This window comes from Hippopotamus amphibius, chromosome 5 (genome assembly GCF_030028045.1).
Source record: "Hippopotamus amphibius kiboko isolate mHipAmp2 chromosome 5, mHipAmp2.hap2, whole genome shotgun sequence".
Lineage (NCBI taxonomy): Eukaryota > Metazoa > Chordata > Mammalia > Artiodactyla > Hippopotamidae > Hippopotamus > Hippopotamus amphibius.
In genome coordinates, this window is record NC_080190.1 from 32,411,116 (window position 1) to 32,438,008 (window position 26,893).

The following is a 26,893-nucleotide window of genomic DNA, read 5'->3' on the forward strand; positions in this document are numbered from 1 at the left end:
CATTTTCTCGGTGCTGGTGTGAGCTTGTGAGGACAAAGCCTTTGCCTGCATGTGTGTTTGCACCCCTTACACAGGACACTGTTTTTGATGTGGAAGGCACTCTGGGAATAGTTGTTCCAGCTGTGACAGTTCCGGGCTCTCGGCTTTGCCAGATGCTTGGTAGCTGTCAGTGTGATCAGACTTTTGCAAATTGAACTATAAACTGGGCTTCCTGATTCACTTTCAAGTAAATAGTAATATCAAAATGACAAGTTCACAAAATTGTTAGGCTGGTGATAACAGCTGTGTGTGGAAGTGCATGGAAGGCAGTGCTCTGAACAAGCCAGATACAGCCTGCCAGCTCTCTTCAGAGGAATGGCAGTGAGGGACAAGGCCAGTGGCTGCCTATGGACAGTGTATGACTGGGGAAGGCCCTCCTTGAATGGTAGAAACAGTGAGAAATTTAATGTTTTGCTTGAGGTGCAGTGGATTGCAGACCAGACCATACAGCAAAGTACTGCAATATTACGAAGTTATCTTGATTGCCCAGAGTGGGATAAATCCAGGAAGACTTCCTGGAGGGGGCTCCTTGAGATGGACAGAGGTTTTTCTTGTTTGTTTTTGTTTTTTGTAGTTTTTAAGGATATCCAGTACCAAATCGTTTAGGTTGTTTGCTTTTTTATTAGTATTCATAGAGGCATGACATCATTGTCAAACAAACAAAAAAGAAATCTAAATGGTGTGTGTCCTTTCAATGCTTTAAACAGCTAATTTCTCCTCCCAACAAAAACATCGCCATGATCCTGGTTCTCACCTCCTAACCCCACCCCACCCCCACCATCTTAATGAACTAACGTTTTAGTGCATTGAGTTGGAAATGCTTTCTCTGTAAAAATTATTGCCTCTATGACCCAGGAGTAAATTATTTAGTGGTGAGTCAGACACATTCCCGTGAACTCTGACCTTGCAGAGCAGACATAAAACATGACCATGAATTTCTTTAGAGACGGGAGCGTCAGGGCGCTCCTTGCTCTCACATTTCTTCTTTCTGAGGCTCAACAGTTCAGTAGCTTGAAGGATGAGATGTGGTTGTAGTGTTTGATGTCTGATGTGTAGGATGAGGGAGGCTCCTGGGGGAGACGACTGGCTATGGAAGGCGGGATGCGGGTGTGGAGCCCGGCTGTGGGCACCACATGGGCACCTGCCTCTCATTTAATCCTCCCAGGAATCCTATGAACAGGGGTGATTATCCCCTTTTAGAGACGAGAAAACAGAGCTCTGGGTATTCCAGAACTCAAGAGAAGAACAGAGAGGCTGTAAGTTCAGCATTTGTCTGAATGAAGATAAAACCACCCAGCTTGTTGGTGGCACTCATTAAATACACAACTAAATGGGATTTAATTTTTCTGCCTCTATGCATCTTTTCACTTCCGTGCATTTCTAAGTCACACCACGTGTCGTGATTCTTGGGAGAGAAAATGTGATCACCAGAACAAGAGACCGCTAGTCTCTTGGTGCCAGGCTGGTGTGGGGCGGGGGCTCTCCGCCTCCCCCACCTCCCTGTCAAGCTGGGGAGGGTGGGCTGTGCTGGGGGCCGGTGGTGGGACAGCCCTGCAAGAGGCAGCAGCGCCGAGCCGCTGACATTTCATTCCCGGCCCCTCCCGCTCTGCGCTCTGAAGCCTTTTTAGCTTGGCTGCTGGAAGCTTCGCGCCGATAATGATGAGGGAGTGTTAATGTCAGCGGGATCCCAGCTTCAATCAGAGCTGTTAAAAATAAGCCCGGCAAGCTGGCTCTGCCAGAGGTGAGCTCCGAGAGCGGTGGGGAGGGCGGGGGAGCCGGGGGGACGCTGTCAGCCTCGGGGGACGTGCGCGGGGGCTGGGGGAAGATGGCAGGAAAACATCAAGGCTGCTTTCTGGCAAGCGGGTGAGTGGGGGTGGGAAGCGGAGATGGACATGGAGGAAGTACTTGTTTTCTTTCTCAGCTGTTCTGTGATTTAAAAAAACTGACCGATCAAATTTTGTTTGGAAAGGGAAAAGCAGGAGACAGCTGGTGGGGTCCCTGGGCTCTGTCCACAGCTGGCTGTTTTGTCTGCCGGGCTGAAATCTAACGGGCACCAGGGTAGAGGCAGCAGAGGGGTCAGCTGCCAGCCGCACTCGGGGCGAGGGATCCTTTCTCAGCTTGGCCTCTGGGAATGAGGTAAAGCACCAGGCCAGGTCCAGGAGAGACCTCTGAGCTTGTCAGAAATGCAGACTTTTAGGCCCACCCCACACCCACTGGGTCAGAATCTGCATGTGAACAAGATCCCAGGGGACTGTGTGCACATTACAGCTGGAGAAGCACTGCCTAGAAATGTTAGTCAGGGCCCTCATTTTGCAGCTGGGGACACGGAGGTCCAGAGTGGCGATGGGACTCACTCAAGGTCACACAGCTAGTGCGGGCTTCTGCATTAACAGAGGCCTCCGAATCAGGGTCTGGGGCATTCTTCCCTGTCAGCTTCATGTCCAGGATAGTGCCTGGAACAAGTGCAAGATCAACAAGTATGGCTGTGGCTTCTCTTCCTGCTGCAGGTGCTGGTGTCAGGAAGTGATCGGCACAGGTTCGGGGAACTCTGCTGCTCATTAAGAATCTCAGTGGCACTTGATTTGGTCTCACCCTCCTTCATCTGGGATATGCTAACGTCTCCTCTCTGGCCCCATAGTTGACATCTGAAGGTGTGAGATGACACAAGGGAGCACGGGGGTATGGGGGGGGTGGAGGGAGCTCAAGCAGAGGGACCTTCCGTGGGGAATAGTGGTTGTGCGAGAACAGCATTAAGGTGTGGTGATGTCAGCATCTGGACCCTGGCTGGAAAGCACGGTTGCCGTTTAATTAGGATTTTTTTGGCACTCGGGGCAGGGAATTAAGGTTCGAATAATTTATTTATTGAGATATACTAATTTGCATTTATTTATGTAAAATATTTCCATAAATTGTAAAAGTTCTTAATTTTCCCTCCAAGGGAAAAGAAAAACCAATAAAATGACAAAAAGTGGTTTTAATTAGTTATAATAAAATTCAAAGATATTCATGCCCCCATTCATTTTATCATTCATTGTTGCAGCCCACGAATTCTCATTCGACTGTGATTTCGGCCTAGGCACTGTGCTTGGTCTTTATCACAGTCATGGACAAGAAATATGGGTAACTTCTGGTCTTAGTGTAGCTGTTACCAGTTCTGTGCAGCTGCATTTTTCTTATAAATGACATTTAACACAGGTGCCCAAACTTGGCATTATATCTTTTTTTTAGGCTGGAAATCTCTCCTGCCTTCTTAACCAGGTCCACATGGCCTCATGTAATCATCACTCTGTAGGGCTGGGACATTCTTAGGGAGATAACATTCAGCTGGTCGACACAGGTGTGGTGGGACCAGATGGATATGTATGTACAGTCACTGTGTACAGTTGTGCAGGCTGTGCACTGTCCAAGGGCACCATCTCTAAGGGACACATTCGCATTGTAGTTGTAAATTTGTATATTTATTTTGACAATTTCCAAGTAAATAGAAGTGTCTTGAAGAAGGGGCATCTTTTTCTAATTCTCATAAGGGTCCCCTGTGACCTGGCTGTGTTCCTGGACGTTCTGACTCCAGGTTTTTGTCACCTTCTGAAAGTCTTCATCTCTGCAGTCTCTGGCATTCACTCCCATTTTAACATCACTTTTTTGTGTGTCCTCCCACCCTCCCTTGTTTCCTAAGAGAGAGTCTGGGGTGGGAAGGAGGCATCTTCTCCTCATCTCAGGACTCTGCTTCTCTGCTGTGGTCAGCTCTGCAGATCCTCCATCTGATCTTTCTGAAGATGTAGTGCTGGGTGTTGCACACCTCTTCTCCTCAAAGTGGATTTCTGTGCCAGTTGGGAGGATTGGGTTTTGCTCATCAGAACAGAAAAATTAAAAAAGAAAGAAAGAAAGAAAACAGAAAGAAAGAAAAGAAAAAATGGATTAAATTAGGTATGGGAGTTTCTCACATAAAAGTATGGCAGTACAGAATCAGCTAGGAATCAAAGTCCTAGGGTCCTTTTATCTTTTGTGCCAACGTTCTTGGACTTTGTCTTCCATCCTTACGGCCACCTCACGGTTCAGGATAGCGGCTGGAGCTCCAGTTATCTCATATGGATTGTAGGCAGGGAAAAGGAAGGAAGAATAAAAAGGCACCGCTACCAACTGAATCAGCCTCCTTTACAGAGATTTTCTGGAAGCTTTTTCATTAAGCAACTTCTGCTTACCTCTCTTGGCCACCCCTGCCTGCAAGAGAAGCAGGAAATGTATATATTTTCTTGGCCCATTGATGCCAAAAAAAAAAAATCAGTTTTAACAGAAGGAAAAGGGGGAGAATGGATTTTGGCTGGGGACAACGACAAACTCTGCCACATCTTGCTGGTTCTTCCCTTTCCCTTTCCACTATCACCCTTCCAGGGTCTCGTGAACACTGTCCCAGCAGAGCTTCGCAACGTAGGTCATGTCTTCTGACTGTGGCACCGCCCTCTCCTCACTCCGCTTAGCAGTTTTCTTCCTCTCTGCTCTGGCTCTTTCCTCTGCCGCTTCTCCCGTGAATCCAGGAAGCGTAGTGTTTGTGTGCTGCTTAAGATCTGGATTAAGACAGACCTGGTTCAGGTTGTGGATTGGGCTCCCCAACCATGTGACCTTGGGCAAATCACTGAACCTCTTTGAACTTCACTCTCCTCATATGTGAAGTGGAGCTTCCCACAGGACAATAACCTTGGGGAGTCATTGTGAGGAGTGAATGAGAGGGGCAGGTAAATCCTGGCACGTGGTAAAGGGCTCAGTAAGTGTTAGTTGCTCTTTGTCTTACTATTTTGGGGTCTTGCACTTGGCTTGGCTTTTATAGGCATCATCAGTCAGTGTCATGTCTCTTTCCTCCTGGACAGTTTTCATTCAGTCAGCAAATATGTACGGAGCATCTACAATATACCAGACTCTCTTCTTGATGCCAGGATGATTGGCCAACAAAACAGACCAGAATCCCTGTCTCGGGAATCTGATGTCCCACTGTGCTGGGTGAGACCCTCTGGTCCTTGGCTGCTCTTGTGCCACCAGAAGTGGGGTTCATGTGTCTCTAGGCCTTCAATCTTAGAGATTTTGAGCTTTTTAGGTGTTTGACCAATGAAATGCCGCAGTTCAAAAATGGGTTTTGAATTGCAATGTTCTCATGGCCTCCAGGCCCATTTCAGCAGGCTAACTATGCACGTGCTGAGACATTAATGTGTTTTTCTTCTCAGGCAGCTCCTTTGCTTCTAACAGGGGCTGCTACAGACAGTCTCTAAGCAGGATGCATAATCTTTATAGAGTCCTATCCCGTTGGGAATCTGATGCACTGTGCACATAGGCAAATTTTGCACACAGTTTCAGGGATGCACAGACTTTGGCAGCCCCTCTTTGGTCCTCAGGGCCTCCATAGACTTGGGTCAGAGCCCTACCTGACACTCTAAGGAGTGACTCTGTACTGGAGATGCCTCACTGGTGCCTCAGGCAGGTGAGTCCACCGTGTGGCAGGCATTCTTTCTTGTACCCTGTGGGTGGCCAGGATTGAGCAAATGAAAGAAGACGAGGCAGTCATTAAAGGAGAAACATCTTTTCAGCTGAAGGCACCCTTTGCCCTTAGCAGTGTGTGGTTGTGAGCAAGCCTTCTCTCTCCTCTTGGTCTCAGGGTCTCCTGTAAAATACGGGGGTTTGATGAGATCATTCTTAGGCCCTGTCAACTCAGATGACCTATGAGACCTGCAGGGACTTTGACATCAGAATGAGGGGTGTCCAAATCCTGCCTCCACGCCTGCTGGCTCTGTGCATCCCGCTAGTTCACTGGCTGCTCTTAGCCCCAGTGGCCTCATCTGCAAGATGGAGATAAAACGACTGCCAAAGTCTGATTGTAAAAAAGTTAGAAACCTGACTCTCATACAAGCATAAAGTGATTGCGATTATTTAACACATTAATGAGAAAACCAGCAGGGTGGTAAACTTGTTTCAAGGAGAATTTGAGGCACTGAGAGCTTATAATCAATGAAAGACAGAGAACATTTAAATAAAATTATAAAGTTAGATATAAAGCTGGCTAATGTCCTACAGGCAGTAACTAACCCTTGAGGTTATCTCTTCTACCAGACAGTAATAATCTGCTCCTCTACCACACAAAAATCTACAAGTTCACGGGTAGCTTCACAGCGTATAGTCCCTCATCAGTAGTAGTGACACAAACCAAGGTCAATTCTCTAGGGAACCTGGCCAGCTTCATGGAGAGACATCAGGAAAGGCTCCCTTCCAGGGAGAAGTTGGTAGAAATGATGCAGGGAGCATGTCTGCACAGGCCTACAGTGATGGTTTTCTGATGTAGCTGCAAAGTTAACGTTAAGTAGAAAAAAAATCAAAATAAATCGTGCTTTGAATCTATAGTCCTTGTCTTCTGCAAGAGACAGATTCTGAGTTCTGGGGCTAGGTGAGAGAATTATCTCAAAGCAGAGTGAACTTTTGGTAGGAACATAATTTGGTAGGACACGTCTTCTCGACTCAGGTCAATGACCTCAAACACATAGTAAAGGTTTTCCGTCTCCAGTCCCACTTCTGACATTGAATGACCCTCCTCCGATCACAGTGGGGAGTTTCCATCTGTGAAGTGTCCTAGGATTGGAGCAGGACAGAGCCCTGCGGATGTGTTCAGAACCAGAGGCCTCCTCAGGGGCCTTCTCCCACCCCCCAGCACCAGCAGAGGGCAGCCTCCATGGTCAAGGGCATGGGCTTTGGAGTCAGCCTGACCGGAGGGCCTAACCTTGCCCAGCACCATCTGGGTGGCCTCGGTTCCCAATTTAACCTCTTCGGTAAATGGCAGCAGGGCAAGTACCAAGGCACGGAGCTGGGAGATGTAAGTGCTCAATGAATAGCAGCTGCTCTAGTCCCTCTTTGTGCCCTTTTCATGCTGCAGCAGCTGTTTGAGCCTCAGTTTCCTCACCATAAAAAGTCTACCTCCCAGGTTGTCAAGAGGGCTCAATGCTTGCTGTCACTGCCCTGCCAGCTCCTCCGTCATTCACCTTCCAGCAGCCACTTCTCTTTGAAAAATACTCATCAGATCTTGCCTTGCTCCTGTTTTACACCCTCGACCTCATGTAGAGTCCAGCCCCCAGCCTGGCCGTGCCCGCGAGGTCTTCATCCCTGGTCCCTGCCTACGTTCTCAGCTGTGTCTCCTCCCTCCTGCTTGGCACACTGGCTGTGCTGGCCTTCCTTCTGTTCCCTGACACTTCACACTCCTTCCCGTCGCACAGTCTTTCCCCTGCTGCTTCCTCTGCCTGGAATGTTCTTCCCCAGGACTCTGCATGGCTCCCTCCTTCTCACCATTTGGCTTCTCCTCGGACAGACAGGGCAGCCCCACCCCGCCCCGCCAGCCACTCCGGCCACAGACGCCTCCTTCCTTCCCAGTCGCTCTCCAGCGTGGTGCCTCGTTCTGTTTCCTTCAAAGCACTCATCCACCTCTGGAATCAGCTTGGGGGATTTAGAGTTGTACCAGTTACTGTCTCTCTCCCCCCCACCTGATTAGAAACCCACGGAAGCATGGACCTCTTTTGTCCAGGTTGCTGCGGCCTGAACCCCCAGCCCAGAGCCACAGGGGCTACCCGCACATCAGCAGCAAGGATGTCGCCAACTCACACACCCGGCACTTACCACGTGCCAGCAGGGACGGATCAGAACGCTTTACACATATTCACTCATCAAACCCTCACCACAGCCTATGAGCTAGAATGAATTATTTATTATTCTCACTCTACAGAAGAAGAAAGCGAGGCACAGAGAGGTTCGGTAGCAAGCCCAGAGTCACCCAGCTAGAAAGAGGCAGAGCTAGGATTCAAATCCAGACAGTCTGGCTGCAGAGTTTCTACTTTTAACTCACACGTAGAGTTTGTTGGATTCATGGTGTGCACGAGAGAACATGAACCATGCACCCCGCACACCCTGTGACCCTGTCCCTCCATGACGGCAGCCTGTGCCTGCTGTGTCTTGTCCCTTAGCCTGCAGCCACACAAGCTGTAGGTCCTTCTTGCTCCCAAACCCTTCCCTTCTTAGCCACGAGTGAGGCCAGCCCTCCCCCGCACCCCGATCTGATTCTGCCAGGAAGGGGTTGCAGTGGCCAGAACTCCATTCCCACCTCTGCCTGGTGATTAGTCACATAGGATGTGTCCCCACGGGCAGGTCACCTGCAGGCTTCACACTCATCATCCAAGCCTGACACCTCCAGCCGTGGGCAAATTATCCCCTGGCCGCCAGCCTGCCTGAGAGAGGCTGGGGTGGCAGAGCCCAGTGCCCGCGAGGATCCCAGCAGCTCTCACGCAGAGCTCTTTTCATTTGCACCTTAGCTGGTTTTCAGGCGTAACCTGGACTCAGTGCCACGTCTCACTGCTGTGAAAAGCCGAACACCCCGTCTGTCTCCCGCCTCAGAGCCTCATCCCCAGTCATGGGGGGTCTCGGCTTCTCTCTTTGTCTTTTTTTCTCATCTAGCTTCTCTCTGCTTGATGCTCTTCTTGCCCATTTCTCTTTACTGAACTCTCACCTCCATCCCTTTGTCTCTGGTTCCCTTGCTTTTCTGCACGTGGCTTTGCCGCGGAACCTGAGCCTGGGAGCCGGCTGCTGCTTTCTCAGGGCCGCAGCCCGTTGCTGTCCTGCACTTTCTCCCTCCAGGAGCGCCTGTGGGATCCCAGCCTCTGGTCTGGCCTCTATTGCTCATCTGATAAACAAACTTGGCCCAGCCTTTTCCTCCCTTGGTCTCCGGGGCCTTCCCATGGCCACCTGTGAGGATAAGCGGAGTGTACTTGTGCAGGGACATTAAACCCGAGCCACCAAGGAGGGGTGAGGTGTGGTGCTTCCTTCCTTTCATGGAGGCGGCCACCCCCAGAGTCGCCCCCAGCACCTGCTCCTGGCTTCTAAGTTGCCCTCTTCCTCTCTCCCCTTTTTTCTTTTTCCTTCCAAACAAAAGTGTCCTGGGAGAGCCCAGCATCAGTAGGAGAAAGAAAGTTGGTCACGTACACACAGATAAATACACAGGTATCTTTGCTCAACCATCTGAATTTAGTAGTGAACTTTCACCCAGGCTATAAATAGCTCTTTTCCTGAATAGTAAATTTGGCTGAATAGAAAGGCTCATTTTAGGGTGACCAGAAAGGTCCTCTGTGCTCAAAGTGTTTCCTTTACATTCCTTAAATAGAAAGGATGTTACCACTGATGAAGGCTGAGTCAGGAATCTTCTTTTAAGATATACATACTTTGTGGAAATTGGGGCTGTCGGTCATTTACCATCTAGTATGAACTACTTTGCCAGGCTCACTTTCCTCAACGTCGATTAGCACCAGTCATCCAGTGGGATTGGAAATACTGAGAGAGGAAGGATTGGAGAAGGAGGCAGCATTGTAAGGGGGGTCCTGGGTGGGGGAGGACAAGGTGAGGGGCCTGAGGGGTAGAGATGACAGTGTTAAAACCCACACGTGTAGGAAGGATTCTCCATCCTGGCCGCACATAAGAATCTCCCAGGGAGCTTTGAAAAATCCCAATGCCCAGGCTTTGCCCCCAACTAATGAAGTCAGAATCTCTGGGGTGGGGCTCTGGCATCAGTATTTTTTAAACTTCCCCAGGTGGTTCCAGTGTGCAGCCAAGTTAGAGAACCACTGCTCTGTCCAGTGCTTTGCAACTTGAATGTGCAAACAAATTACCTTATTAAATGTAGGATCTTTTTCTGCAGGTTTGGGATGGGGCCTGAGATTCTATATTTCTATCAGTGCCCACTCTGCACCTCTTCTGATCACACTTTGAAAAGAAAGGCTCTGGCTTCCACTGTTCTTTCTCCAAACTGGCTTAGTTCTCAAACAATGAAAGATGAAAAATCAGAGATATGGGCCAGGTTGACTAACACGCTAGCCCTCAACCTCGGCGCAGAGCTCTGGTAATCCTCAGTTGGAGCACAAGGTTAGACCCAAGGCCTTGGGTCCAAGCTGGAATCAAACCTGGAATGTTACCGCCTTCTGCTGCCTGACACTTGGTGCAGGAAGTGAAAGCAGTGAACAGCGAACTCAGGCAGGCGTGTGGGGAGCGAGGAGGGGGTGCATTTGTGTGCTTGCTCTGTCGTGGTGTGGTTGTGCCCACTTGTAGATGTGGCCCAGGTGTCCCCTTGCGTTAGTGAGCGTTCCTCCAGGAGGCAGGCAGAGGGCAGATGTATCCTTCTCGACATCTGTGCTGTCCTTATTATTATCAGGAGGCGAGAGACTCGCAGACATGCAATGTGACAAGTGCAGTGTTGGAAACAGTGGAGGGTGTTGTGAGACACGGAGCAGTGAGTAGGTGGGGGGGGGTGGGCAGAACAGAGAGCTGGACCAGGAGCATAGCGGGAGTAGGCGCTGGAGAGGCGGTTTAGCTTTTCTCCCCGGGGGCTGTGGCCCTTCCCACCTGAAACTATCACAAGGGTGATGTGGATCCAGTTCAGAGCCTTTGCCCTTTGCTGGAAAACAGACCCCTCAAAGGAACAATAGTCGTGTGTGGGATCACAGCAGGGGGCCTCATACCTACCCCCACCCCACCCCCATCCTGTCCGTCCCGGAGCCGACCTGTTTTTAATGTCAAAACATCACAGACCTCCTCCCAAATGCTAATTTGACCTTTTGGGTAGCCAAAATCATCATCAGATATTTACCGAATCCTATCTCTTTGCTAGACATGCAGTAAACAGACATGGCCCTTGCCTCATGGAATGCATAATTTAATTGAGGTGATAAACATTAACTAAGTGTTTATTAACATTTAGTTCATGTAATTAACTAAATGTAATTAACTACCATGAATAATCAATTGGTTAAAACTATGGTGAGTGCTGAGAAGAAAAAAGCATAGGTACAGTTATGAGGTAACTAAGAAAATACATCATGTCTTTGAAAAGGACCTTGGGAATCCAGTAGTGCTTTTAATTGAGTCTATATCTTATTTTTCACAACCTATGTGAGAGGAATAAGAAGAACAATAACAATAGCTTCCATTTATTGGGTTTTAAGCTGCAAACCCACCTACCAAATCCTCATGGCACTTTTCTGAGATAAGGACTCTCACTGTCTCCATTTTACAGACATGGAAAATCAGGCTTAGAGAGGTGGAGTCCAGGGTCCTACGTAACTCTCACTTGGTCTGCAGATGGTGCTGGGGTGAGTGCGGATGCCCAGATGTTGGATGGCCCTTGAGGCTCTGTAGCCCCACAGGTGGGCACTCCTGGTCTGGGTGTGGGGGGGATGAGGCAGGACAGCAGGGTACCCAACTGTACCAGCCATTCCCTGGGGCAGGGCAGGGCTGCTGGAGCTGGCAACCTAGAAGTTGGAGGGTGTTTTTATTCTCCTAGAGAACCGGGAATTGGGCAAACTGGGATGCTGAGATGAAAACTCCTGAGCCTGAGCATCAGTTTCTGGTGTTCACACGGGTGGTCAGAGCCCCCCCCCCACCCCTCCCGCCCTCTGTCTGACTCTCCTGGAAGCTGCCCACAGCCACCACACCAGGAGGTCTGGGTGCCCTCTGTGCTCCAGGATTTGCAGAGTTCACCTTATTTCCACACCTAGGTGAAGACTGGGGGCAGAAGCTCTGGTGATCATTTATGCTGCTGGGGGCCCTTGGGTGGTGGCCCAGGGGATGTGCCAGAAGCTGTGAGAAGCTAGTCGCTGGTGGCCTTGGATCCTCCCTCCAGGCTCCCCTTTACCAGAGCCCCTTCCTTCTCAGAGGCCCAGGGGATGCTGCCTGTCTGTACTGACTTATGATTGAAGCCTCTCACCACAGGATTCCAAAGTTCGCCTCTTTGTCTTTCAAACCTATGGGGGTTTGAAAGAAGTGACAGTTTCTGGGATACTTGTAGGAATCCAGGTGCAAGGAGAAGTCCCTGGGCAATGCTCATCCCAGCAGGGACTGGCATTCTGCTCTCCCCATGGCCTGGCTGCTCAGGGTAAACATGCTAACCTCCCGCCATTTTTGATGAGATGTATCTGAAATTTATTATACGGTTATCTAAGTTCTAAAACAGAGGGTCCTGAACATAGTTTAACCTATTCCTGATGACTCGCTGTCAACATTATGAATGTTCATTATCATACTCTGCTTTCCAGGCTTTCACCTCCTCCCTCCGAGTTCATCTATCAAATGTCACTGCTGACATGTGTACGCTTCTAGATCATCACGTTGATGATTCTAATGTGCTGAGCCAGTGTAGCATCGTGGGTTGGCTTGTAGGCTCCTCAGTCAGACAGCCTGGAAAAGTTATGACATCTCAATTATGCTATTTGGAAGACAGGTGTGGTGTTTTGTTTTTTTTTTATATATATTTAAATATTTATTTATTTACTTATTGGCTGTGTTGGGTCTTTGTTGCTGCACATGGACTTTCTCTAGTTGCAGTGAGTGGGGGCTACTCTGTGTTGTGTTGCACGGGCTTCTCATTGCCATGGCTTCTCTTGCTGCAGAGCATGGGCTGTAGGTGCGAGGGCTTCATTAGTTGTGGCACGTGGGCTCAATAGCTGTGGCTCATGGGGTCTAGAGCACAAGCTCATGGTTGTGGTGCATGCGCTTAGTTGCTCTGTGGCATGTGGGATCTTCCCAGCCCAGGGATCAAACCCGTGTCCCCTGCATTGGCAGGTGGACTCTTAACCACTGTGCTGCCAGGGAAGTCCGAGTTTTTGTTTTTAATAGGCTATTTTTTAGAGCAGTTTTAGGTTCAGGGCATGATTGAGTGGAAAGCATGGAGTGTTCCAATATACTCTATCCCACCCTCCTATGCCCTAACCTCTCCCACTGTCAACATCCACACCAGAGTGGTGGGAGTATTTATCTCAGAAAGCTGTTTTAAGGATTAAATGAGATAATGGATATAAAACATAAAATACCTAGCACATTGCCAGGCTCAAAATAAATCCTCAATATATGTAGCTCTCATCATCAATAATAGTAATTGTGTGCTATACAAGAGTCAGTGATGATTATTAAGGTCCTAAGGATTAAAACGAGCAGCTTTTGTGCAAGTATCTGGCATGGCCAGATGATTTCTGAGCACTTGCTGTATGTCCAGGCAGTGGGAGGTCTTACTGCTGGAGAAGCGGGGCAGGATCAAGCTTCACCTCTATCTTGAGCAGCCTAGTGGTGTGGACCATGCTCAGTGCATGCCTCTCCTGAGTCTAAGGATGAGTCCCTTGAATCTCATAATGGTGCTTTCCTGACCCTCTGTGTGTATGCTGTAAGCCAGACTTTCTGTGGGCTTATGGAAAAAAAAAAAAAAAAAAGCTGAGTATACAAGGTTTGTGTGTGGGCCAGCTGAGTAAAGTGGAAGGTGGCTAAAACCCAAGGTATTTGGATTCTGGTCTTTAGCCTTGACCAGAATCTTGTCTTTAGCTTTGACCAGAAGAGCTGGTGAGATGTTTCAGCACCGCGGACAGCTCCTCAACCAGCCTCTCTGCCTGGCTTTTCTGGGTTTTCTTGCTGCTGTTGCCACCTGCAGAACACACTCAGCCAACTAGACACCTTCCTTGCCCTGTAACATGACAAGGCTCTGTCTTTCTGCCTTTGTGGGAGGTAGTTAAGGGTCTTATGCCCTTTGGGCATCCCTGTGAGTGTATGTGGGGGGGGACGTGAGGGGCTGCAAATATTCTGGTGGCGCAGTGGTTAAGAATCTACCTGCCATATTTGAAAGTTGCTAAGAAAACAGATCTTAAAAGTTGTTATCATAAGAAAAAAAATTTGTAATTATGTATGGTGACAGATGTTAACTAGACTCTGTGATTATTTCTCAATGTATACAAATATCAAACCATTATTTTGTACACTTGAAACTAATTTAATATTATATGTCAATTGTACCTCAATAAAAAAAATTTTGAAACGAAAAAGAAAATCTGCCTGCAAATGCAGGGGACACGGGTTTGAGCCCTGGTCAAGGAGGATCCCACATGCCGCAGAGCAACTAAGCCTGTGCGCCACAACTACTGAGCCTGCACTCTAGAGCCAGCGAGCCACAACTATTGAGCCCATGTGCCACAACTACTGAAGTCCACGTGCCTAGAGCCCGAGCTCCACCACAAGAGAAGCCACCACAATGAGAAGCCAGTGCACCACAACAAAGGGAGCTCCCGCTCTCCACAACTAGAGAAAGCCTATGTGCAACAACGAAGACCCAACACAGCCAATAAATAAGTGAATAAATAAATAAATTTATAAAAGAAAACTATTCTGGGGAGGCTGACCTCGTACCATTCCAGTCCCCCAACTTCCCTTTTCTTCTGAGAAACTCCTAAGGCCAAGACTCAGACAGGGCCTGGACTGCTCTGAAAGGGATGGGGAAACAGTGGCTGAGGTCTTTGGAAAAAGAAATGGGCCCCATTTCCCCCTTATGGGCCAGAAAAGAGAGGACTAGGAATGCCCCAGGCGCTCAATGATATTCTGTTGGCCTCCTTGGTGGACCACTTCTGCCATGGGCTTCAATCAGACATCTGTTCTGGTATTAGCTGCCCTGCCGCACTGGCCAGGGCCCCCAGGTTCTCCCTGGGGAAGCTTAAACTAGCAACTTGGTCACTTTTCCTGAGTAGAGCCCCCTCCCCGAGCACAGCTTGAATTCTACTAGCCCAGTCCTGTTGCCCCTGTGCTTGGTTTTCTCTCTTCCCAAACCACGTTGAGTCCTGCCCGTACCACTCCTTATGGGGGACAACCCAAAGAGTCTGCCCTCAGAGTCTGGATAAACTTAACTAAGAAAAATGGTATGAATGAAGGATCGCCTGCATGCATGTATCCCTCAAAGTATTCTAAAGTCTACCCTGGCTCAAGGCAGGCCAGTGGAGAGCAGTGCATAGTGTGGGGTTGACTGGGTTGACTTGTTTGCAGAATGACTTCTCCCAAGCTCTGCTCCCAGGCCATGAGCCTGGACTGGCAGTGTATAAGTAATTGCCTTGTGAAACACATTACCACGTCAGAAGCAGACCAATTTACCAAATGTCACTTTGCTAAAAGCCAATTTGCCAAAAGTAATTCACTGAATAGCCAGTTTGTCAAATGACCAATTCATCAAATTGACTTTCTTTAACTACTTGGTGTGAGTTGACTGGTTTGCATTTTGTCTTTATGATAGAATTTTAAGGACTAATCCATTTGTCTCTGGCCCTGGTCCTGGTGTTTGAACTACGGTGAACCCAACCCCAGTCTCTTCCTGGGAGCTAGGGCAGGGAAAACGCAACAGCCCTAAAAGGGCTTTGTGGAGACAAATGGGAAACAACTCAACTAAAACTAAATTGGTAAAGGAAACAAAGAAATTTAGCTAATTCGCCCTTCGGAGAACTGGCTGATCTGTGACTTGGCTTCTGGGTAAGTGACTCGGAAGGAGGCAACCTGATGTCCTTGCGCCTCCTTTGGGGATGCCGGTAAATGTCCCACTTTTCTGTTCAGCAGCTGCCTCTTTATGGGACCTGTATGAGGCGTCCATGCTTGGTTTTAGAACCAGGAAAGGCCATGCCTCTCCCAAGCTTGTTTTCATCTATGGACTTGGTGAATTATATGCACAGCAGTCTCCACATGCGTCTAGGCTGGAAGAAGACCAGGCCCATGTGTAGCAGATGCAAAGGCTTTTGTAGGGCATACTTCTCCCTCTTGTTTGATATGTCTACTCATTTCTGTCTTTTCTTAAAAAATTCTTCCTCTGATTCCTGTTATCTTACTCCATTTATAATGTATCCCTAAAACTGCCTTAATTCCTTCCTGAAACAAGGCAGAGAAGGAATCCAGACCTGCTCTGAAAGTTCTTCTGCTGGGCCATTTCCCCCACGCCTGCCCTGGGCTCCCCAAGGTCCTCGATCCTCCAGCGCCAGCATCTCAGCCCATCCCGCTGGACCCTGAGGTCTCATCCTGCAGCAGGGCACTGTCCTGCTCTCCAGGGAGATGTGGAAGGCAGGCATGCACTGCCGCAGTGGAGACAGGTGCCGTCCTACCCTGGGATACGGCATCTCACCCGGCACAGTCAAGACAGCCACATGCCCGCGGCGCCTGCTTTCCCTGCCTCCTTGTCTGTTTGCTGCTGATTCCCTGTCCCGCATCACTTGGGGTGGGCATTGTTTCCACCACACTGCCCTCTGTGCAGTGTCCCCTCATCCTCGGCAGCTCCCCACCGCTTAGAATTGTGAGCCCCAGTTCTTTGGGTGTTGGTCACATTGAAGATTTTTTCCTCCTTTGTCTCCTCTGGGGAATGATCGGGGAGGCAGGACATTGGCATTTGTTGAATGCCTACGAAGCACCACGCGCTGGAATCAGTGCTTTACATGTTGTTTTTAAAAACGTTTCACTGAAGTATCACGTATTCAGGAAAGTGCAAGTGTCTGTACATGTGTTATGTATTTTCATATATATAAATCACTGAATTTTCACAAAGTGGACACACCCATAAAACCAGCAGTAGATCAAGAAGGGAAACCTCGTGAGCACCCGGAAGTCTCTTGTACCTCCTTCCACATGGGTAACCACGATTCTGATTCCTGACAGCATAGACTCATTTTCCCTATTTTTTTTGCTTTATATAAATGGCACATGTGGTATCCAATCCTCACTGTAAGTCAGCAAGAGGGAGCTGTGATGAGCTCTCCTTTACACATGAGCAACTAGATTCAGAGAGTTTGAGTAACTTCCCCAAAGTCACACAGGCAGTAAATGGTGGACCTTGGACTCAAACCCAGGATTGGCTGGCTCCAAAGCTCATGTTTTTCCCTCTATATCTTGATTCTTTCTCCTGCTGAAACTCCCCTGCCCTTCCCCCATTGTGTGCCTGGGCTGGGAATCTCTGAAGTTATTGGTCCTAACAACTCAAAGGTGTCTCGGACAAGAGCTTTGTCTCCCCCAGGTCATCCCTGCTCAGGGCTCAGAAAAATGCCTGGGGCTTCTTGGGGGCTCAGTGCGTGGTGGTTGAGTACAGGCAGGGCCTTGCCAGGCACTCAGATTAAGAGGCACCTGCACTCCCCCTGCCTCCTTCATTTGTCCGATTGCGGTTCCTGTGTTCTTGCCATGGTGGCTGGGACCTGTGCCTGCTGGTCTGTTTCCTGTTTGTCCTCAAGCCACTCGCTCCTGAATGGGACTCCAGCCTCGGAGCAGCTTTCCTTGGCAGAGCTCTGTGCTTGCTTTGTGGGGTGCGCGCATCTCCTCTGATATCTCTACTGTGGGAATTGATTACAGGGATGCTCGGTAGCTGCATAACAAACAGCCCAATTCACAGAAACGTTACCCAGGCTGGTTTTACGGTGTCTCGATCCAGGGCTGCTTAATGTCTCTTTCTAATGAGGTTTCTGCAACATTAACTCTGCGGGGCTGGAGGGAGGGGGACTGGCCACAGGAGGATGTGTGGCTTCGGGTGGTGTGATGGGCAGGAGAGGGAGGGCATCTCTCCTGCTGACAGCGCCTGGCATGCACTGGTAGCTCAGAACAGCCTATTTTTCCTGCAAAGTTCCCACCCCACCGTCTATGGTGTCAGCCTCCAAAATCATGTACAGGAGTTTGGATATCAGGAGTTCCCTGGGAAGACATTGCATGTTTAACATTTTTTAAAATCTCAAGGCCTCACAGAGCAAGTGTGAGCTTTAATTCCGTGAATATCATAACCAACTTTAGGAGGAGAAGGGGTGGAGAAGGAGAGGGCTCAGAGCTGGACCTCCCAGTAATTAGTAGGGGGGGGTTGAAGCCTTAGTGGCAACACAATTGTCACCTACAGTGTGCCAGACAGTCTTCAGGATTCATTCACATACCTTTGTCTATTTACCTCTCTTTTAAGCTCATGTTACAGATGAGGAAACTGAGGTGCAAAGAGGCAGACAGTTGATTCTGAGCTTGCTTTTGAACCCAGGTCACCTGACTCCTCTCCCAGACTAGCTACGGCCTGACCAGTGCCTTGCCCTCCCCTCGCTGAGGCTCCTTTGGGAGACACGGCCTTATCTGATGGCCCCAGCCATTTATCCCAGCTGGCCTGACTCTGGCCCTCAGGGGAGCAGAGGAGAGGGGATCGGGGAGCACAGCGATTAGCCCAGGCAACTGGCCACTTAGTGCAGCCAGGCCTCTTAGGAGGAGGTAAGGGCAGCTCCCAGGCGGGGTAGAGTGGGGTGTCTTTTCTTTGTTTTGACAACAGCAGTGGGGCAGGGCCCTAGATCAAAGGCAACTAGGCTGAGGATGGCAGGACGAGTTCCCCCTTCACCCCACCACCAGCGTGTCCTTTGATACTACTCCCTCCTTGGTCTCTTTTGCACTCTCCCCCTTCCTCCAACCCAAACTTGACTTCTGGAGGTGATGAAACAAACTCATCCACACTGAGAATCAGCCCCGGTTAAGCTTTCCGTTTGTTCTCTTAGGAGTACCTGAGATTTATGAATGACAAAGTTCCAGCCCCTGCCTTGAGGTTGGAGCCCGGCTAGAACGGGTTCAGGTCCTTATCACCAAATGTCTCTCAAGAACCCACCTTGAAGGTCCCCTGGAGGCAGGTGCACACACATACCCACGGAGGGTAGATCTGGGGCACCTGAATGTTGTCCGTGGGCTGGGGAGACTAGGCGGGGAGAGGTAATGGCAGAATTGATTTCTCCCCTGGGCGGGAAGGGTAGGATTTGAGGGGAGGCTTGAAGGACAAGCAGAGGCAAAGGAGGATTAGTCTTGTCAGATCCCAGGAGCACCTTAGATGTGGGTGCGCACCTGGCATCCCACCTGGGGGCACCACCAACCTCTCCCTTGGAGCGTATCCTGCAGCAGGGACCTGGGGTGCAGAACAGCCCCCCTGGCCTGGGGCCCTGAGCTGGAATGGTGGCTCCTAACCTTCTCAAGGGAGCTGACTGCCTCCTCCATGCCAATGCCCCAGCCCCAGCAGGAAGGCAGGGAGGGCGGTGGTACCAATGCCGTGGCCATCACCGCCCCGCCACTGGTGAGCGCCTCCTCTGTTCCCTGTGAAGGTGGGCAGTGGCAGGCATGCCACAGGTGACAGGTCAGAGGCCGCTCTTCCCTCTCTCTCTATCCAGTGGGGGTGTCTGTGTCCAAGCCTCCCCCCTCCGCCCCCCAAAGAATAGGAGTTTTTGCCTCTTCCCCTGCCTTTGAAATGCTGGTAGGTACCGGGGCTACAACCCCTTCGCTTTAGCCCCAGCTGGGGACAGGAAGTTTTAAGCGTCCCTCGTCAGATGTAGCACTTTTCAAACTTTAATATGCGTATGCATCACTTGGGGGGGGGGGGGTCTTGCCAAAATGCAGATTCTGATTCAGTGGGTGGGGCCAGAAAGTCCATCTTTCTAAAACTCCCAGGCAGCTCCTCTGCCGCTGGTCCAGGTGCCGTAGCCATGGGTACTGAGTCACCAGCGGAGGGCTCTTGGGCGGCACTTAGCAGTGGCGGCAGCAGCGAGGGAAGCTTGGGCCCGCCCGCGTGTGATCTAATCCTCCCACCTCACTGGGAGGTGGTGCTGTTGCAAGGGGAGACCAAGGTCCTGGGAACAAATGGCAGGCTGTGCCTGAGGACACATGGTGGGCTGGTGGCAGAGCCGCCTCCAGCCTCACCCTCCTGATTCCAAGTCCTGGATTTTTCCACCCTGACTCTCCCCTGCCCCCCAGCCCTGAGGCCCATAAAGACAGTTAGCAGTGGCACCGACTCTGCCAGCCCCGGCCAGCCGAGAGCACCACACACAGCCTCAGTTAAGCCCCGTGACACCATGATTATTCCCACTTTACAGAGGAGGAGACTGAGGCTCCAGGTGTTAGGAAACTGGCATGAGGTCCCTGGGTGGGGAAGTACGCGGCCGGCTCGGTCTGCTCCAGGGCCCAAGTCCTTCATCTGATAAGGGAGCCCTGCGCGAGGTGGCCTGGAATAGTCGGGCCACCTGGTTTCCTTTGGGTCCCATGTTGGGTGAACTGAGGGTAACCAGTCAGGCAAGGGGACAAGCCAGGTTGCCCAGAGCCTCCGTGTGGCTTGAGAGGCAGACAGAGAAGGCCCCCTGCTCTGCAGTGGGGCCGGCAAGCAGGGGCCGGAGCCCAGGCCAAGTCTGGCTCTGGCTGGGGCCCAGCATCCCCGGCTGGGCTCCCCCACTGATCCCCTCAGAGGCCGGTCTGCCAGCAGGACCCAATCTGGTTAGAGCGTGAAGGGGGATTAGCAGCGAGAACATGGGGTCCCGACCTCGGCTTTCCAGCCCCTGCCTCCCCCAGACTGGCAGCGGCTGGAGGGATTGGCAGAGTCTGCAGGAGGAGGGGCGGCAGGAGCGGGGGCTTCTGGGACGGTACCCAAGCCAGGGTGTGGGCCTGCTGCCCCCTTCTCTTCCGGGAAGGGGACCCAGACTCCGAGGGTGGGGTGTGGGCAGCAGCTTGCCTCTCAGGGCCCTTGATCTTGGGTGGTGGGGTTCAGGCAGGGGGGATCTTTGCCTGCAGCACCCTTGCCTTGAGCCCCCTGGGCTGGATTCCAGGGGCTCCAGCTCCCTCTTCTCCTGTGGCTCCCAGGAGAGTCACTCACCTTCCTTGGAGGCTCCCCAACCCCTTCTGCTCGCGCTGCTGGGACCGCCTCAGAGCCATGGAGGGTGATTATTGAAGTTCCGGAAGGATGTGTGAAGGGAGGGACAGGGTGGTTATTACACCATCAGCAACACGTGCTTCTCCAGCACCCTGCCCCCCCCCCCCCCTTCAGAGCCCTCGCTCGGGGTAGCGTTAGGCAGAGCAGGTACCACTGTGCTCAATGCACGGGGAAGAGGTTTGGTCTCACGAAGTTGACACAGAGCCAGCCGTCCTGTCCTAGCCCTTGCTTTCCCCCCTCAGCGACATGGCCTGTCCTACCTCCTTGTTTTACTCAGGAAAATGCAGAGGTATTAGAGCAAGAGAATCATGGAAGGATCCGCTTTAGTTCAGTTCAGCTAAAAATTACTGAGCCCCTGCAACCAGCCAGGTCCAGGGATACAACAGTCTGGAGGCAGAGATGGATGTTAACCAAACAATCAGTATTTTATTACATTCAGTACACAAATACTTTATAATTTTTCTCATATTTTCATGTTTCATAAAACGACATTTTCCATTTTCATATTTCATAAATTTCATATTTCATAAAAATTATCATATTTTCATTTCATGAAATATTTCATGTATTTACACAAACATAAACCTGGATTAGTGCTGAGAAGAGATAGCATGGGGGCCCTGGGAGCCCGCAGCAGAGGGAGCTGTCAGGGGAGGTGTCTGTAGACTGACATGTGAAGGATGAATAGGAGTTACCATTCCTCCTGAAGCGTAGAGGAAGGATAGCCTCTGCAGAGGTAACAGAAGTGCAAAGGTCCTGTGGCAGGAGGGATTTGAGGAAATAAAGGAACGGCAGCATATGTGAAATCGCAGGCAGGGTGAAAGCACCCCGTGCCTGTCACATCAGGGCCTGCAAGGTACGTGCCACTTCTCACCCCCATCTTGCAGGTGAGAAAACTGAGGCCAGAGAGGTTAAGCGATTCACGCAAGACCACATGATTTAAGTGGGTGAGACTGGGCTCTTTGAACCCAAGTCTGCATGGGGACACTCAGCTGTGGGCTCTCTCCTCTATGCCCTGGCCTCTCAGTGTGTGCTTCCTGGACCAGCAGCACCCGTATTGTCAGAAGCCACCCAGCCTGTCAGAAATCTAGGACCTCATCCTTTCCCGCAGAATCTGTCCCTAGCAAGTCTTTTGTCTGGTTGCTGCGTCCTTGCTCAGGGAACCTGCTTCTCGCTGTCCTGCCTGAGGCTTCCTTCTGAGATGCCGTCCACCCCACGGCTCTGTGCTCCGTGCTTCCCCCCGGCCAGAATCGGGCCACCCGCTGTCCTTCCAGCTCCAGGGCCCTTCCCTCTTCCAGGGTGGCCTCTCCCAGTGTATCTCATTCTGCCCTGACACACCCCAGGCCAGGCACCTCACTTCAGGGTCTCCGACAAGGTCACCGGCGGCGGGGGGCGGGGGGGAATGGGGCAAGAGCGACCAAGTGCCGGGGAGAAAAAGGAGGCTCCGGGCCTGGGAAAATATGACGAGGAAAGTTGTAGGTGGTACCTTTAGAGTTTGCATGCAAACTTGGTGAAAATGGAGCTGGGAAACTTAATGTCAAAGAGGTTTGGGGGAACACAAAACAATTGTCAGTCAGGAAGGGGATCAGCTGTTTGGGCTGAGCAGGCATCCAAGTCCAGGGAAGGCTTCTGGCGCGACCTAGTGAGAAAACTGGAAACAACAGCCCGAACCTTAGCAAAGGGATAGGCAGGCTGTGCTTAAGGCGGGGACAAAAGCCCGCGTTTCTTAAATATTGCCAAATGGAGGTACTAGAACAGAAGCACAAATACATGAACTGTCTGAATCTTCCTCAAAGCCCTGTGTGGTAGATATTTTAATCCCCGTATTACAAATAGGGAAACTGAAGCTCTTAGGTGGCTGTAAATGGCAGAAGCAGGAATTGAACTTAGATCCTTCCATTGCAGAGTTCGGGCTCTCTCCACCACCTTCTGTGCTGTCAGCGCTCTGCATTTTCCTCGGCCTTCCAAGGCTCACCTGTTTCCCTCTGGTCTAGAGGCCTCTTCCAGGGTCTCAGATTCAGTTTCCTTGACTCATTTGAACAGTGTGAGCACCAGTGCACTGCTATGGGCCGGCCCCTGGGTGCACCCACACCCATCCCTGGACCCTCACCTCACTAATTGGCACTCGGTGTCCACTGGGGCCAGTGTCTTTTCTCTATAAGCTTTGGTGCCCCAGAGCCATGTCTAAAAAGCCATCAGATCATACCCTTCTCTGATCTAACCTGTCACCTTCTCTAGCCTGCAAGGTTTTTTCCTGCCAACACCCTCTTCCCAGTACCTCCTGCTCCCAACTGCTCCTGGATTGTGCCAGGCTCCATGCCTCCTGCATTTGATAGACCATTCCTGGCCCTCCCTTCCCCACTTAGCTCCTGGTGCGCATTCTTATAGAATTGCTCGGCCTGAATCATATTTTGATGTGATGCTATTATAAGAAACAGACACTTGAAACCCATTTATTATAAGGATCTAGTGTCATTGATTAGGACACACGGTCATTTTTTATAAAGACCCCTGGAGAAATTCTTGTCTCATCTCAGTGCCTAAAACAGCTATCCTCCCAAGAAACTGGTTCTTTTCAGTTTATACATATACATAGGGGATGCAGTTAACTGACCAGTTTTCCCTTTTCACATTGGGTCTCGGAAAGCTTAGAACCTACCCTCTGTCCTGACCAGTCAGGTGTGTGGCTCACGTGATGCTGCATGCTTGATGTCTGCTATCGATCTGTCTTCTCTTTGCCCTACTTTTCACTCCTGCTCTCTTGCTGTTTTATAAATCCCTTTAAGCCCCCTTAAATCCTTTCTGGAATAAGGTTGGCCTAAATCAATAAACTAATCAATACAAAGGAAAAACGTTCCTTGCAGGATTGTTGTGAGGATTAGACAGAATAATGGTTGGGAGTTGTCAGCGCAGAGTTTCCTCCCGGGCTTGGCGGACGGGCGAACTGCCAGCTGGGACTGAGATGAGGGTGCTAGCAGAGGTCCCCACCCTCGGGCACCCTCCATCTTTCTGAAACCCGGGAGACGGGGGGGAGAGGGGGAGAAGCTGCTGTCACAGTAGGGGACAGACACAGGTCGGTTACAGCAAAGCCAGACACAGCTGGATTGTAGTTTTGAAGGAGAGTGGAGAGTCTATGTCGCAGGGTTGAGACACTTTCCTTCATGGAGAGGGTGAGCTGGGAACAGGGGCGTGTGATGGTGACAAAGCCTCTTCAGACCGCAGGTGCCTGGGACCGGGGTTTGGAGAGGAGGGAGCTCACAGAGGCTGGGTCACACTCTGTGCAGGCGGCAGGGTTTTTGTGGGGGAGGGGTTGGGGGGCAGGCCTTACAAGGCTTGTATTCCCCTACTTTGCACACAAGGAAATTGGGCTCAGGAGGGAAAGGGGCTGACCCACAGATGCACAGCCAAGAGGTGGGGAACCGGGATTCGAACCACCTGAGGTCAGGGCCCCGTGCACTTTGCTGCGATGCTTCTGTTTCGTTGTCTCAGCAGAAAAACCCAGGCAGAGCGGAGCAGTTCCCACAGCTCAGGGGACAGTGCACTGTGGGGCCTGGTGGATTGTGTTCTCAGAGTTGAGGTGAACCCTGAGGCTGAGAGGGTGAATGGCTGAAAGGGAGGAGATGGTCAAATCCCCATGGGCCTGGCCCAGGAGGAGGGTCCCGCGTGGGGATAGGCAGCCCTGGCCGTCTGAGGTCGCAGTTCCTCTCCCGGGGCTGCTGTGCAAGGGGAGGCTCTGGAACCTGACCGCCAGGTTCAAATTCTGGGGCCCCCACCTGCCAGTGTTTCCTCAAAAACTCTGCGTAACTTCTGTGAGCCTTGCTTTCCTCCTTTGTGCAATGGGACGGCGACCGCATTTGCCCGTGGTCAGTGTGAGGGTCGGAAGCTCACACCTGTTCACACCTGTGACGCCTGGGTGGGGCAGGGGTTGGGGGCAGTTGTTATCACCACTGTGAGAAGCAAAGGGGCATTCGTAAAAGTCCGCACTGAGGATTGAGAGAGGGAGGAGAGGCCGGTGGGCAGGTGCCTGAGGCCCAGTCCTGCTGGGGAGCAGAAGCTGAGTTGCTGAGTCCCTGCAATGCCTCCTCCCTCACTTCAGGACATTACTAATGGGGAGGTGGTGGAGTCCTCGGAGGTCCCTGCCCTCCAAGCCCCAGGACAGGGATGCAGCACCTCAGCCTCTGGGCCAGCGTGCTCAGTCCCCAGTGTGGACCCAGGCTCAAGGGGCAGCCCTGCTCCCTGCGGTCCCTGAGACAAGCAGGATCTGGAGTCAGACCTAGCCTGGAGTTCACGACCTGGGTGGGCCACCTACTGGCTGGGTTACGTGGGATCCAGCTCTGGCTCCTTCTGGTGCCCCTATTCCCCATCAGTAAAACACAGTGAGCCGTAGGCAGCCTCGCCGTAGGTCTCGGGCAGCTGTGGGCCCTGTTAAGGAGCTCCTCCTTTGCAGCCCTGGACGGTGCCTTGGGGGCTGAGCTCACCCCGGTGGGTCTGGCAGGCAGGGTTGGGGGCTGGCAGAGCTGATCACCGCTGCCTCAGGCTGCACCCTCCAGCTGCGGCCCCTCTGCCCAGAGAAGGGGAGGTGGCTGGGGACCAAGTTCCAACTCATTCATTCATTCATTCATTCATTTGACAAGTGTTTACCCAGTGACCTTTGTGTGCCAAGCCTTGTCCCAGGTGCTGGGATGCAGCTGCGTCTGGTCTGGGCATCGTCTGGCCCGCTTGACCTCCCTGACTCATCAGGGCACTCTGGAGAAATCTTTTCTGACAGTGTTTTTTCTCCCTCTGGTTTTGTCCTCGCAGGGACCTGAGTGAGAACACCATCCAGGCCATCCCCAGAAAGGCTTTTCGTGGTGCCACAGACCTCAAAAATTTGTGAGTATAGGCTTGGGAGGGAGAGGGGTTTGGAGGCTGTAGGGCCACCCCTGGCAGCATCCTTATGGGTCTCCCCAAGCCCTGTGGTCCAGGTGGCCAAGGAGCTGGTCTGGGCTATGAGATGGCTCATGCCAGAATGGTCTTCTGAAACAATCTGGGGCTGGAGGAAACAGGCAGCCTTTGGGGACCAGGTTGAAGGCAGTGTCATGAGCTGTGGGGTGCTTAGGTGACATTCTTGTTCCATTGAAATGGACAGTCTTTGTGCCCTTGCCCTCCAGTGGGTGGGGAGAGCTGGGTCTGAATGTTTTCTTGCAGGCCCCATATTGTATAAGCTGCTGCAAGTCAGTTAACTTCACTGAGCCTCTATATATTATTCTGCAAAATGGGGACATCATATTTATCTCACAAGCTTGCTCTGAGGTTTAAATGAGCTATGGAAATAAATACACTTTGTTGAGTGCTGTTTAAATGTAATGGTTAATTTCTATTACTCAAATTCATTCTGGTCCAGGCTTGCACCCCACCCCACCCCAGGGCTGACTGCCGTAGTGATGGCAGGTGCCTGGCATTCTTGTCACTCCACAACCCCCGTGCCTGTAGTAGACATTGGTGATCGATCACCACATTCTTTCCCGAGGAGCCCAATCACAGCTTCAGTTTTTTCTGGAAGCAGCACTCCAGGTAGCCACGGCGAGTCAGGCTCCCTTGGCACTCAGGCTGAAGTCTGTTCGCTAGTTCTGGCTGCTGTGGCTGCTGTCATGGGCTCTGATTTTATAGCCACCAACGAGCACTTTCTAGGTGGTCTCCAAAGTGGGGGTGGTGCCTGCTCCCCAGGAAATGTGCAAGGTTGGATAGAGGAATATAACGTAAGTATAAATATAACATATTTATACTTACTGTTTTAACTAAAAATAAGAAAGAATTTAAGCTTTTATTAACATTTACTATTTAGATCAACACGTATGTACTGGACAAATGATTGGGGTCAGGCCTCTTTTGTTTTTTTAAACTAATGGAGTGATTGATCAAAATGTTTGGACATCCTGGCTATAGGCAACATGCTATCCTCTCTATAACTTTCCTTTACTTCGCAGACAGCTGGACAAGAACCAGATCAGCTGCATCGAGGAAGGAGCTTTCCGGGCTCTGCGGGGGCTGGAGGTGCTGTAAGTAAAACACAGGGGAGCAGAGGCAGGAGAGCCCGGCTAACACGGGCGCCGAGGCCCAGACAGCTGGCGTCGGGGCTGGGAAGACGCACAGGAGGCGGGAGACCTGGAAGGCGGGCTCCAGGCCCAGGGGCAGAGGCCATGCTCTCTGCTCTCCTAGACTTGTCGCCAAGGACCGAAGGGCACGTGCTGCTGAGGTCCTGCCTGTAGCAGTGTGACGCAGGCTTAAACTGCTCGCGATGAAGCCAAGGGCGAGTGGCTGTGTCTCAGGAGTTTCTGGCACACG

The 26,893-nt window shown here is 51.1% G+C and overlaps 1 protein-coding gene across 1 annotated transcript in view; it reads left to right on the plus strand.

The window, feature by feature from the left end:
* The window catches only part of SLIT1 (slit guidance ligand 1), a 169,446-nt gene that overhangs the window by 82,509 nt on the left and 60,044 nt on the right, over positions 1–26,893 (plus strand). Inside the window, 2 exon segments of the mRNA XM_057736947.1 lie at positions 25,370–25,441; positions 26,536–26,607. Coding sequence (XP_057592930.1) covers positions 25,370–25,441; positions 26,536–26,607 — 144 coding nt within the window.